This window comes from Hippocampus comes, unplaced genomic scaffold, assembly GCF_001891065.2.
Source record: "Hippocampus comes isolate QL1 unplaced genomic scaffold, H_comes_QL1_v1.1 scaffold154, whole genome shotgun sequence".
In the NCBI taxonomy this organism is placed as follows: Eukaryota; Metazoa; Chordata; class Actinopteri; order Syngnathiformes; family Syngnathidae; genus Hippocampus; species Hippocampus comes.
The window spans coordinates 524,004-537,610 of NW_017806278.1; the positions used below are offsets into that span (position 1 = coordinate 524,004).

At 46.2% G+C, this 13,607-nt stretch overlaps 2 protein-coding genes across 5 annotated transcripts in view; one reads left to right on the top strand and one right to left on the bottom strand.

The window, feature by feature from the left end:
* Positions 1-54: 54 nt before the first annotated feature.
* Positions 55-8,000, bottom strand: mideasa (mitotic deacetylase associated SANT domain protein a). 4 transcript variants are annotated; one of them, XM_019857828.1, is made up of 14 exons: positions 7,437-7,997; positions 6,265-7,087; positions 5,560-6,162; positions 3,719-3,934; positions 3,179-3,521; positions 2,909-2,975; positions 2,684-2,826; positions 2,461-2,564; positions 2,216-2,291; positions 1,583-1,671; positions 1,330-1,473; positions 990-1,106; positions 543-709; positions 55-454 (listed from the first exon to the last, which is right to left on the bottom strand). In XM_019857828.1, the coding sequence occupies exons 2-14, from the start codon at positions 6,925-6,927 to the stop codon at positions 184-186; spliced, it is 3,003 nt and encodes a 1,000-aa protein (XP_019713387.1). In that variant the 5' UTR covers positions 6,928-7,087; positions 7,437-7,997; the 3' UTR covers positions 55-183. The 4 variants fall into 4 exon arrangements, with proteins under 4 accessions (XP_019713387.1, XP_019713384.1, XP_019713385.1 ...); XM_019857825.1 differs by having other exon boundaries at positions 5,560-7,087; positions 7,437-7,998; XM_019857826.1 differs by having other exon boundaries at positions 3,740-3,934; positions 5,560-7,087.
* A 432-nt stretch (positions 8,001-8,432) lies between these two features.
* Positions 8,433-13,607, top strand: part of LOC109508007 (tau-tubulin kinase 2-like) — a 7,674-nt gene continuing 2,499 nt past the window's right edge. The window contains exons 1-14 of the mRNA XM_019857790.1: positions 8,433-9,037; positions 9,204-9,328; positions 9,410-9,526; positions 10,045-10,192; positions 10,739-10,812; positions 11,133-11,273; positions 11,372-11,476; positions 11,604-11,669; positions 11,933-12,025; positions 12,176-12,301; positions 12,402-12,559; positions 12,694-12,886; positions 12,979-13,190; positions 13,484-13,595. Coding sequence (XP_019713349.1) covers positions 9,464-9,526; positions 10,045-10,192; positions 10,739-10,812; positions 11,133-11,273; positions 11,372-11,476; positions 11,604-11,669; positions 11,933-12,025; positions 12,176-12,301; positions 12,402-12,559; positions 12,694-12,886; positions 12,979-13,190; positions 13,484-13,595 — 1,491 coding nt within the window. The 5' untranslated portion in view covers positions 8,433-9,037; positions 9,204-9,328; positions 9,410-9,463. The remainder of the gene's footprint in view (positions 9,038-9,203; positions 9,329-9,409; positions 9,527-10,044; positions 10,193-10,738; positions 10,813-11,132; positions 11,274-11,371; positions 11,477-11,603; positions 11,670-11,932; positions 12,026-12,175; positions 12,302-12,401; positions 12,560-12,693; positions 12,887-12,978; positions 13,191-13,483; positions 13,596-13,607) is intronic.

Consider the following 13,607-nt stretch of genomic DNA (forward strand, 5'->3'; position numbering starts at 1 on the left):
GGGGTGCCCTGGTTGTTGAATATAAACCTTTTTTTTTTTTTTTTTTTTTTAAATATCAGCCAGGAGAGGAGTGCAAGAGTTACACAGGAAGACTTAAAAGATTTCTTTTGTGCTTTTTCTGCTCTCGTTGATCATTTTCGTCCATCCCTTCAAATCCATTGAGCCGCAAATTCCAGTTTGGTCTCAGCGCCAGTCCTCGTCGTTGTCGTCCTCCTCCGCCTCTGACGAGTCCTCCTGGCTGCTGGGCTCCCCCTGGGTCTCGGCTCCGTTCCCGCCTTGGTGGGATGCCGCCGCCGCTACCGCTAACAAGGCTTCCTTGCGGGCTTGGGCAGCCGCCGCTGCCGCCGCCGCCGCCTGCTCCTCCGCCGCCCGTTGGCGCAGAGCCGCGGCTTTCTTCTCTTGCTCGGCGTGGCTCTTCATGTGGGCGCTGCGACTCTTCACTTTGTTGAACACCCTGACGCACACCGGAACAACAGTCAGGACACGGAGTCCCACGCTTAATGTTAACCAAAGTGGACTTTCTGCGACGGCTTTGGTCGTACCTGCCGCACTTCTTGCATGGAAATACTGCGTCAGGATCTGGAGTGGGCTTGACTGGCGCTTTTGTCTTCTTTGCTGCAGTGTCGTTGCGAGGCCTGTGCGGACCTGATGTGTAGGCAGCATCCTTGACAACGTTCTCTGGCTCTTTGACCACCAGCATAGTACCCGCCTGGAGAACAAGTTGCTTTGTCATTGTTGAGAAGACTGCACAAAATATGAAAGAGGATCTCTTCCTAGCAATAACTGCTGTCCTTATCCAAATGTTGTCCTTTTAATCGGAAAACCTTATTTAGTCATAGTTAGCTGTGGTAAATAAAATTCCCTTCTTGTAAAAAATTATATTGGATTTTGAGACCAGAAATAGAATGCTTGGATTCTAATATCGATCTTTACATGAAATATGAACACATTATTTCACGACCAATTCACGCTACCAGTCCAACACTCACATAGTCATGAGCCTGAAGTAACTGCGCTACCATTGCTTGCTGGTTGTTCTGCTGCTCAGACGAAAGCTCCTTCTTGTCGTCCGTGTGCAGGTGCGTGGGTTTAGATTGCTGAGAGCTCTAAGGAATCACAAAAGAGTCACAAAGTAGGTCCAAAGGTGACGACTTTTAAAAGACTCATTTTCGGTGATGTCATATAAAATAGAAATCTCTCCTTGCCCACACGCGAGAGCATTACAGTAAATCATTGGATCGAGTAAAACTGCCATCTATGTACATGTTCTTGAATAAACGACTTATTCCATGCGCCTCCCAAAAAGTGAAAAGGCAAAGCAATTTCTACCTTAATGTCCACCACAGCCTCTGTGTATTTATCCACAGGCGAGTTTGAAGGGCCGTAGGTCAAAATCCCATTGCGGGCGATCTTGACTTGCTTTTTGTACGTGTAGTAGAACTCAACACACTGGGCCACTGTTTTGGTCTGCACCTGAAAAGGAAAATAACACCCGTGAAGACTTTCTGTCACCATCCATTCACTATCGGCAGAAAAAAATGGCAACTTGTCAACTTGTGTGGGCAAAAGTGAAGAGGCGCACCAGCTTCTGCACCAAGATGAAATCCTTGCAATAGGCAGACATCCCTTTGTTGAAGTAATGCTTTTCCTCAGCACTCCACCGATCGGCGCCTGCAAGAAAATCCCGTGGGGAAGTGTCATGAAAGTGAAATCGGCGGAATGACGACACTAATGTTTAGGGGAGAAACAAAAAATGAGGGTCTCCTTTGCTACTTCCAGCATCCGATTTCTACCCTCATTTTGGCAGTTATGGGCGTGGTTTCAACAGAGCCCAAGTTGAAGTGAAACTAAACACTTGCACTCCCTGAAGACTTTGGCTCGATTTAGAATCATCGCTCATGGATTCCTATCAAGAGGCCTGCATCGTTCCACCCATTAGTCAAACAAAAAAGCAATCTTCAAACACCACTCAGGCCAAACTTTAATGACGTCATTGCTGTTACGTAATCACAACGTATCGGATCACTGTCAGCAGGTTTATTTTTTTCAGAAACAATGTCCCAGGATTTCAAGAAACTCAAAGTATTTATTGGACTGCGAGTTGAATTTCCCCTTGACGGACTATAATGTGTAAACTAAATACAAATTCAAAATATTGTATCTCAAAGTAGTACTGAAGAGTCAGCAAGTCGTAAACGCATCTGACACAACTAACCTGAGTAGTGATAATCTGCCAGTTGATGGCCTTTCGGGAAGATTGGACCCTGATGCAGTAAACGTCGGAGGGTCTCCTAAACAAAACAAACCCCATAAAACTCCAAATACTGCAGGAAATCAAATACAAACTCTAAGACGTTTGCATGTTGAAGTAGCTGACATTATGATGGCATTGTGCCCTCCATTTTCAGGGGTCAGAGCGCAAATACAATCGATAAATCGCTGCGACAATTATCAACTCACAATGAAATCGCCTCCACTTTCATGTAAACAATGCAGAGCCAGCTCCTGGTTGGTTCCTCCTCCGCTGAGCACACTGGAACAAGCCATGTTCATCAGGTTCTCCACTAGAAAGGACAACATGAGGATGAGGAGGAGGAGGAGGCGGAGGAAGAAGAGGATGTGAGTGAGTGGGCAGATGGCGATCCAGAACAAGTGAAAACAACATTCTACGAAAGCGACGAACCACTCTCCGCGTCTCTCTGTTCAAGCTGGCCATCATGCAAAGGAAGCCAAACCAAGTCGGCCTTGTGCGGGTCAAACTGAGCCAAAGGCTGGTGTCGCAACTCGGGAATTTCCGCTTGGTACGGCTGCCCGATGTTGATGCGCCTGCACGCAAACGGAAGCGGTGGGTGAGACGCTGGCGCGGTGGCGGCCGCCTCGAGGCTTTGCGTGTGAAAATCCAGCTTACGGCTCGAGGCTGACAGGCGTGGCGTCAGTGATCAAGGGCAGAACCGGCGGTGTGATGTCTGAACTTGCTGGAGAAAAAAAAAAAACCCAAAACAAAACAGAAACAAAATAAGATACAGTATGTGGTGAATTGGATGGCGCCAGGTTGCTCCAAAACTCCCACACAATGGAAAGCTTTAGTGTTAATTTGATGTCCTTGATATTCGTCTTAAGGTCCGATCGAAACTCAAATGGTTTCCCAGACCCACACAAGACTGGGCGGAGGACTTACTGGAGCGCAGGAGGCTTCTGGTGGCCGTCTTGGGCGTCGCAAGCGGCGGGAGGATCTGGTTGCTCACGGCAAAGTTGGTGAGGAAAGTGGAGAAGTAGAGTCCCGAGCCTTCTCGTACGGGGGATAGGATGGGCGGGGGCGTATAGGGGGGCAAGGCGAGCGGGTTGTCTGGCAAGCGCACGGGGGAGCGCAGGTTGCTTTGGTAGGCGGTGATGCTGGAGTAAACGGACGCCGGGATCAGCGTGGAAGGTCTGGGCGGAGGGATGATGAGAGGCTCGGGCCGGGGTCTGCGCTTTTGTTTGGTTTTTCCTTCGTCGTCCAGTCCGGGATCATTCTCTCCGTCCTAGAGTGAGCAAGAAGAGAATTTACGGATCTGGCGTGAAAACAAACACTCTGGTACCACATGTAGTGTATTTCCCCAAATAGCTGGAACAATTGATGCCATTCAGCCAATCAAATAAGCATGCCAAATATGTGACATTCGATCCTGCTCTAAATGTGCAAAAGCAAAGCTAAATCTTAAGTCCTCCAAGAAGCAACCTGCTCAAAGTTGTCTGTCACCGAGTTTCTGAGAGATCTGCGGCGAGCCACGATGACGGACGGTTTGCAGTCAGACGTCACCGAGGGCCGCTCGGCCTGGCCCGCTCGTCCGTGTGCCGGCGCGCTGTGACCGGGTAGTGGAAGCCTGTGAACTGGCACTGACACAGGCATGATTAAAGGGACCATGGTGGCGTGTTTGCCTCGAGGAACGTCTCCCTGTTGTGGAACAGAAGCAAAGCAAAATGTATTATACAGACAACAATCAACCATTTTTAATCACAGAAGAATTCCAAATGTATTTTGGTTTTCAGACCCAATGACAAGGATGTGACAAAACTATTTTGAGGAATTTGTGGCTTATATTACACTTTTTGGAGAATGTATGCCAAAAAAAGTTAATTCAAATAACAGTATTGTGTTTTTTTTTAGCAATTAATTATGCTGAGGAATATATTTTCAGAACCAGTACAAACATAACTAAACAGTATTGGTTTTTTTTTTAGCAATTAATTATGAGGAATATATTTTCAGAACCAGTACAAACATAACTTTTTCATGTCCAAGTACTCTAAAAGCAAAGCATATGCTCCACGTTCACTCCCACATAAAAAGCACAAGATAACTGCTACAGACTTGTCATGAATTATTAACTGACTCATGAAATGCTTCATTTTGAATCAAAAGACGGCAGGATCGGCCCGGCGGTCAAATGTGCGTTGTGAACGGCAAAGCGAAAGCATTTCGGTGCGTTCCGGGCAACGAGGCAGTGCAACTGTTCAGGCCGGCCCCTCCCTTGGAGTTCTCAATGGCTGAGCGGGAGCCTGAGGAATGTGGAGGTGTGCAGACACGCAGCGGCCACCGCGCACTTGTGTGCAACAGCACAATGACTTGCACTCCCATAAATCGTATACCTGCACCCAGTCGATGCGAGTGAAATTTACTCATTATTGCGGTCAGTTAGGGAAGCTGCAAGGGAGAAAATACAAGCGGGTGCTCCACTGGCAATGTCAACACGTAAGGTATGAATGCTCAGCTACAAGACAATTAACTGAGACATTAAAGAGGCCACATGCAACATCTCATGAGAACCAATTGGAAATGTCGGCCTTTTACAAAGACTGCGTCAAAGAAAGGAAAATTGCTTTCCTCAGACACCTTTGTGAGAGTCAGAATAGAGCGCAATGCAGTTCCAGACTAATACAAACTATTCCTGAGCATGATTAGCAATCATTCAGTGCCTAGATAGATTTTTTTTCTACGTGCAATTTAGTGTGAAAAGGCTTTGTTATTTAAAATGTTTTTTTTTTTAAAATATACTGCTCGATATATGCGGATATACTATATATTGGAAGTTATTAAACTGACCCAATGTTGTTGTCAGTTTGAGCACTATCACGGCTGCTTTTCTGCACAAATGCTTTGAGAAGTGTCATAGGCAAGTTGGCACAGGGGACTGCAAAACTCGGAATAAACAAAACCAAGAAAGTGGTGATGAAAGACTTGGGAGGAAGTTCAACGCTGAACTAGGGAGTTCTTCCTCTTTAAACCTAACCTACAGCTTGCCTTTTGTCACTCTAACTCACTGCATGTTGGACAAACTTACATTTGACAGGTTGCTAATTAACAAGTATATTAAATATACATGTGATAAGGGATTTTTTTTTTTTAAACCAAAGCATTGTGAACTAGGGTACACCCTGAATTGGTCACTAGCCAATCACAGGGTGCAAACAGACAAAAGTAAAGCCTTCGATGAAGCTATAATGCATGTCTTAGTAATGTGGAAATACAGCGTGATAAACGGTCAAAAAACAGAAGTGATGTAGTCAAGGATTTTTAACCTCAGTTTTGCAAGCCGACAGCGATTCAGGCATGGAGGGCATCTCGGACGCCTTCTGGGCAAGAGTCTCCAGGTTGATCTCCTTGGACGCCCTCCGTTTCCTCCGGGTGCTCTGGATGACACCCCCCGTCGCGGCTGCGGCGTCCCCTGGCGGTGCAACCTGCTGCACAGATACTCCATTCTGGGAGCTTTCTTTGGGTGCTTGAGGCCACATGTTGGTCGAAGGCGGGGCCAACGGGGACTCGCCGTCTCTGGAAATGCGGCGCGAGCGTCTCGGGATGGCCGGCGTTGCGTCCGAAGGTTCCAAGGGGTATGGCTCAGGTTGGACTTCGTTTGGCGGCTCTGCTATCGGCGCTGCTTCCTTTTTGGACACGACATCAGGCGGACAGGGTTCCGAAGGCTGATAGGTGACGAAATTAGGAGGTTGCGTGTCCTGCTGCTGGGGGATGTTTTGTCCTTGCTGCTGCTGATGCATTTTGTGCATTTGTTGCTGTCGCTCATGTAGCTGCTGCTGCTGCTGCTGCTGTTGTTGATGATACTGTTGTTGCATATGCTGCATTTGTTGCTGTTGCATTTGCTGCTGTTGCTGTTGCTGCTGCTGCTGTTGTTGAAGTTGCTGCTGCAGCTGTAGTTGGTGCTGTTTCTGCAACTGCTGCTGCTGTTGCAACTGCTGCTGCTGCATGTGGTGAAGCAGCTGTTGTTGTTGCTGTTGCGTTTTGGGCTGCTCGCCGTAAGGCAAGCCCTGCATTCCCTTGTTGCCCGGGTAAACCGAGTAGTATCCCTGCGAGAACTGCTGCTTGTTGAACGTTGTCTGGAAGGGCTGCAGGATGGAGCCCTGCATGTTGTGAGCAGGCACGTGGGCCGCACCCTGCAGCTCCACGCTTTTGTGCTGATAGGCCTGCAGCTGGGCCTGCTGCATGGCATGCTGCTCCCATTCCAGCCCCCTGGCCTGAGCTGGAGCCCGGGGTGAATCTCTGTAAACCTGCTGATTTTCGCTGCCCATCTGAAGAGGGTCGTGGACTACCTTATGGAATGCCATTTGCCCTCGGGCGTTCACGCCACCCATATACGCCCCAAAGTTCTGGCTCCAACCTGGCACAGGAGCTTCCTGAGGCCAGCTGGGAGCTTGTAAGGAGTCCTGGTGCACCCACTTTACCGGGGCCACCTGCTGATAAGGAGGGAGAACCTGAGGCCCTTTCTCTGGGTTGTATACACCAGAGCTGCCAGCTGAGTCACTCTGGATTGACTCCAAAGACGGAGGACCTAGTCCGTAATAAACCTCCCCTGAATGCTGCAAGGGCTCTTTCATTGCCGCCACTGCCCGATGCTTGCTGCTCTTGTCAGTACTCATTTGAGGAGGAAGACTCATGGCGAGAAGATCTTGACGTCCGCGTCTCGTAGTGGGCTTTTACTTCCTGCGCTTGCCTTTTGTACTCAGATGGCATGTGGAAGGATCAATCCGAAAGGAAGTGTAGAATCTCAACTCAAGTTTGAAGCCTTTTCTTCACATCCTCTTTAGGGTGCCGCACCTTTAAAAACATGACACTTTATTTACCCCCGGAGAAAAGCAGAAAGTAAATAGGAAAATGGAGGCCCAGGCATAAAGGTCAAAGAGCATGCACGCTTAAAAGTCAACAATCCAAACATTGTAATGTTTCTGTCCGGCAAAAAAAATGACATTCTGATTCAGTCAGCAGCAACGGGGAGGCCCTTGGACAGCATAGCCTCTATTTGGCCGAACTAGAAATACAGGAAATGAAGGTGATCGTGCACTCGAGCTTATTGCCGCTGGTGGCTGTTGAAAAAGCAACAATAAGGAAGCATTGGAAGCACTGGGGCGATTATGCAACACACAAGCCACAATGTAGAATGTAATACCTTATGAATGACACCGTTGGTTTTCCATGCCCGGCCCCGAAGAGTCCATTTGGTGGCGATCAAAGTCATGCAGTTCCATGAAGGGATTGTGCGCCACAAATGTCATAACTCTCGCTGTCTCGTAACTTTCACCCGGAGTTTCCAGGCGCGGAAATATGGCGAACGGGCGAGTCCACACGGGTGAAATCCTCGAAACCGATTTGCTGCAACCGCTCGTTCACGTCGTAGTCACAATGTTCCACATTGTATCCGCGAAATCGTGCTTTTCCTGGAAGTCCGCAACTTTTCTCTCCCCCGCTCGGCCGACTTTTCAGTCTCGCGCAGCCACAGCGTGTGGAAACGCTGCGATTTCCGCACGTTGGAACGTGGCGCGGTTAGAGTGCGCCGTTGATCGAAAGTCGCGCAACATAACGCACGGAATGCTACGGTTTAAAAAAAAGGTGTGTAAATGGACAGAAATTGGTGCAAAAAAAGTAGCGAAGAACGCCACACAGCGCCTCACCCACAAACAGATCAGAGCTTATCCTGTTTTCCAACCTGCAGCCTTAGCCCCGCCCATTGCATCCTCGTACGCTCGTTTTGTTGCACCGCTTAGCCCGAAGCGGGCGGAGCCGCGTCAATATTTCGGTCATTGCAGCGTTTCCCAAGCTCTATTGAGTCAAGCCACCAATTTTAAACCTCAAAAATCGCACAAATAGTATGAATACAGGGACTGAAATGTATTAGAATTAGAATTGAAACTTGGCCATGTTTAATTTTTGTTTAAGTGTGTGCTTATCACTATATGTAGTTCATGAAAATCAAATGTGGTCCTCGAGAACAAACGTTTCCTCACGCCTTGTGTTTGTGTATCACGTGATGGTTTCAATGAGGAGAAACGATGCAAATAAATATTATTTTAAAAAATATTTGACAGTATAAGTCGGGTGGACAGTTGTTGGAAACGTATTTGCTAAATACTGTAAATATATTTCCAAAAAATTCATAAATTGTATTTACTACAAAATAATACACCTATAGATTGATCCAATCGATGTCAGTTACAGATGGTGACAAGCAAATTTCAATACAGTATCAACTTTTTGTGAACATTTTATTTGGTGGCGTGTTATGAGAGGTTTAAAATGTAGATCGTGTGCGTAAAGGAATTGGGGAACACTGGTTGGAAAAACCGAACATGCCTCTTCAATTAATTTTGTTTTTGTAACATTTGGACGTCGTCATGAATACTGCATAACGTTTACAATTCTTCAGCATGAATACCCACCAATAAACAGCCTGTTTAGCCTGACTATTTGTGCAAATTCAGTTTGTGTGCGAAAAAAAAGCCTACGTGATTGTGTTGTACTGTAGGTGGGGCGGGGGAGATGGTTGCCATGGTGATTCTGCGGCTCATTCAGGAGCTTTTATGACGTCACCGTTACCCCTGTAAGCGGCGGCTGTGGCCATTATCAGCTGGCTAGCTCAGCTCACGTTTTCGACAATGCCCCCCATCGCCGTCCCTTCATCCGCACGATAAAGGAACCGTAGGAATGACGTGGCCGTCGAGAAAGGGCCCATGGAGGCTCTTTCCCGGAGTCCCACCGGTGCAACCGAACGAGGTAACGCGGGGACGAGATCGCGGGGGCTCGCTGCTTAGCCACCGCGGAGTAAACATGCTAGCTGGCGTTGAGCACCGCCTCGTTTATTTTCTGCCTTGCAGCTCTCTCATACCTATCTATTTTTTACTAACCATACCTATCCACTGTTCTTATCATTATGCTTTAGGCTGCAGTTAAAATCGGCTAAAGCTAGCTGCTAACCGCTGGCTAGCTCCAGATTTGAATGTCATGCACAATCAATTTAAAGTCTCCGAAATCCCACTTTAAAATACACGAATTAAAGACATGAAGGTATGTGCAGTGTATAACCTTACCTATCACAACTGCCGGTGTCAGCTAATGTGGTTTAAGGAGTGAATTGATTGTTTGCAGTGATGGGTTGGTGCCACTGATGTCAGCTTCTGACTGCAGCAGAGAGCACTCACCATGAGTGGAGAGCATACAGACATCCTGTCAACGGCAGATGTGGTCAGGGACAGATGGAGAGTGGTAAGAGCTAACTAGAGGTACCCTTTACTATTTATTTAAGCATAAGATACACTTTAGAGCTAACTAGAGGTAACCCTTCTTATTTAAGCATAAGATACACAGAGCAATAATTTTCATATTATGGTAATGTGAACAGGTTGTCACAAATATTTTGTTTTTTTTTACTGACATTTTTTGTTCGAATATTTCATCTCACGGTAAAAGAAGACACTGACTTACCTTTATTTGCTCGTTTTCTTATTTTATGATTATGTACCACTTGGGGTTTCTATTTGAATGTGTATTTTAAATGTGACTTTACAATGGAACCGAACAATTTTGAGAAAATAATCGAATTGCGATGCCCCCAGCCCCCTCAGTATTGCTATTGAAATTTAATATGTGATTATTTTTTTTGAAAACAAAAACAAGCAGTAAATTAATCTGTATTACAACAAAACAATGAGATTTTCAACTGCCGAAAGACAACTGAGATAGGCTCCTGCATGCCTGCGACCTGATGTAAAACTGCTCCGCAGGTCAGAAAGATTGGCGGAGGTGGCTTCGGGGAGGTCTACGAGGTCCTGGACCTACTGAGCCAGGCCACCGTTGCAATGAAGGTGGAGTCTGCCACACACCCCAAACCGGTGCAGAGGACAGAGGCAGTCGTGTTGAGGAAGCTGCAGGGTGAGTGACACTTTGCCGCGCAAACAAAAATCTGCTTCCAGTGCTTGAAGATGCAGTGTCGAGGAATCAAGGGTGTGCCTCTTTGCATTCACCGCACCTAAATATAATGATGACAAAAGCATGAAACATGTAGAATGGATGTTGAAGTGCAAAAAGTGTGCCTCATGAATTGTAAGACATGAAGTCAGTTGCTAATCCTCAGGTAGGAAAAAAAAAGTACGGTACATTAGTGCACAAGAGCACAAACTTGTGCTTTCAAGTAGAGTAAAAGGTTAGAAAATAATGCATATGAAGCAACTGCATGATGATTAGTTGCTTGCAACGTGATATCTGGATCAATACGTCAATAATACAAGATAAGATAAGAAAATTGTTACGGATATTGATATAAATCATACTCTTAAAAAAAAGAAAACTTTGACTGTGTGCGACTTGTTTTTATTAATGTGTATCTTCAAGTACACGAAAAGAGTTCAGGATATAGCCTTGAATGCAACCGTCCACCCCTTTATATTTAATTTTATTAGTATTTTTTTTTTCCAACAGGCAAAGATAATGTGTGTCGCTTTGTCAGCGCTGGCCGAAACGAACGCTTCAACTATGTGGTGATGGAACTCCAGGTAGGCTCTTCACAAGGTTCCCATGAGTTACGCAAGACTTTAATATTAACATTGTGTTTGAAGAATGCTTGCATTTTGGTATAAAGTACAGTCTATAATCAAACATTTCCAAAGTTGTAAAGTGCTTCAAATGCTTGGAAAAGTATTCGAAATATTCTTGCGTTTGGCCTTCACTTCCGATGCAAAACCTAGTTTCCTAGTGTTGTGCCTGACAGGTTCCACACAGTCTGTTGAAAAATACTATTTTAATTCCACTGTACTTGTATTTTAAAACAGGACTAATGAATGTTATCACGACTCTATGTTGTAATTGTCCAAAGGGGAGGAACCTGGCCGATCTGCGGAGAAGCAGGGCCCGCGGTACGTTCTCAGTGTCGACGACTCTGAGGCTCGGCAAGCAGATTTTACAGGGCATTGAAAGCATTCATTCAGTGGGCTTCCTGCACCGCGACATTAAACCAGTAAGACAACAGCTACCTGAAGTCGTTTACTGTATTTTCATATTCCAAATTTTACTATTTATAACCGGCCCTTGAACTTTCTTTTATGTCATTCACAGGCTAACTTTGCAATGGGAAGACTAGCAAGTACTTGCAGGTGCTGCTACATGCTGGACTTTGGTTTGGCCCGACAGTACATGACCTCCAACCAGGAACTCCGTCCTGTAAGTACCCTCAGAACTGATTTGCGAGTCCACCTGTCAAAATAAAATCTCGACTATTAAAAAGGTTTTCATACCACAATGCATAAAGGAATCTCAAATGTGCTTGGAACAACTTTTTTTTTTCTAGCCTCGGTCTGTGGCTGGCTTCAGAGGAACTGTGCGATATGCTTCAATCAATACTCATAAAAATAAGGTGACTAGACATTTCCCCCCGTGTGTTGTCTTTCGTTACCTCCACCAAGGAGGTAGAAACTGGTCTAGGGGATGTTCAATGCAGAGGGAAGCCTAAAAAAAATTAGAAAGGTTTAAGACAGTAAACTCATTTCATTGAACGTGTGACAAGGTTAGCATCATTTGAACAAATATGCAAAGATTTTGAAAATCATTTGTGGTAGGCTGTATGCATTGTCTGTTTTCATTTGGTGTGTGATTTTTTTTTTTTTTCTGACTCTGCAGGAAATTGGTCGTCACGACGATCTATGGTCCCTCTTCTACATGTTGGTTGAATTCATGTCTGGTCAACTCCCATGGAGGAAATTTAAAGACAAGGTACAGTATGCGCATCCGCTAACGTACAATACGAATGTTCACCTGCCAACGCATTAGGTACCCTGCTGAAAAATGTAACGTTATTATCTTTGTAAAAGCGTGTGTCGCCTCTATGTGTCTCAATTGTATTTGAATCCTCCTCTCCAACAGGAACAAGTCGGAAATCTCAAAGAAGCATACGACCACCGCCTCATGCTTAATCACTTACCATCTGAGTTTAGCGCATTCCTGGATCACATCCTCAGCCTGGACTACTATACCAAACCCGACTATGAGGTTGGCCATGAGCTCACGTTTGCATTATCATGTTTGGTTCTCTCTCGACTGCCAAAATGCTGACGCGTATGTCCTCCCCCCCTCCTTTCCCCCGTGACAGCTGCTGATGTCACTGTTTGACTGCTCTATGAAAAGCCACAATGTGCTGCACAATGATCCCTACGACTGGGAGAAATGCGACTCGGAGGACATGCTGACCGCAGCTGCGGCGCCACCGACCGGCCAGGAGCTCACCCGCCTCACACCAGCTCACTTGGGGTACACATATGCATGCACAGTCATGATGTTGTTATTCCTTCACATTTTTCCCACTGTAGAACTGGAAGGTTTTTTTGCTCTCGAGAGTGACCTTCCCTCTCTGTTTTGTGTTCTCTCGCTCTCTCTTTCTAAAGCATGGCCAATGCCTCAGTGCTGCCGGTGGAATTGCAGAGGGAGAACACAGAGGATGTCCTCATGCTCGGAGAGCGCTTCAGTGACGCCGACAACTGTCCTCCTATCCCCCCTGCGTCCGTTCCCGCAAGAGCCATATGGGATGAAATGGACCGCATTCAAACCCGGAAGCATGTCGAGCCAGTGATCCGGAAGGTTAGTTGTGCGCTGGTTGGTTGGTTGGTTGATATCCTCGCATGTGTTGCAAGGACATCATTTTGCGGGTTACTTATTTTTTTATTTTTCAGGTGGTGACCGAGGAAGAGCATAGTCAGAACCAGGGCAACCAAAGCCCTGCTGGCTCCGCGCAGAGTTCTCCAAGGCGAGTACGATCCGAGACGCTGTACTTGGACCGAGCTGTGCCGCTGCTCCGGAAGATGCGTCAGAGTCAGAGTTTGGCGTTTGAAAGGAGACTTGCACCTGAACCCAAGCCTACTCTTGAGCGCTTCCTTGAGTCCTGGTTAGTGCTTCAAATATATCATACTATTATCCTATATGCTGAACCATCATTTATTGCAGCAGATACGGTCCAGTCCCACATGAAAATCTGTGATATAGAGAAGCACATAAACCATGGTGTAACGCAGGCTCTCATTGCTTAATTGTTTGTCATACTATTATCCTATATGCTGAACCCTCATTTATTGCAGCAGATATTCCAGTCCCACATTAAAATCTGTGATCTAGAGAAGCACATAAACATGGTGTAACGCAGGCTCTCATTGCTTAATTGTTTTTTTTTTTTAATTTTAGTCGGGGCAAAACGCCTCCTGTCCTTTCTCACATCGGGGAGAAAGTCTTGTCCGACGATCATTCCGGCGCGGGTACAGCTGACCCGGAGGAAGGGGCGGTCAGCAGCGGTTTTGTAGCAGTCAAC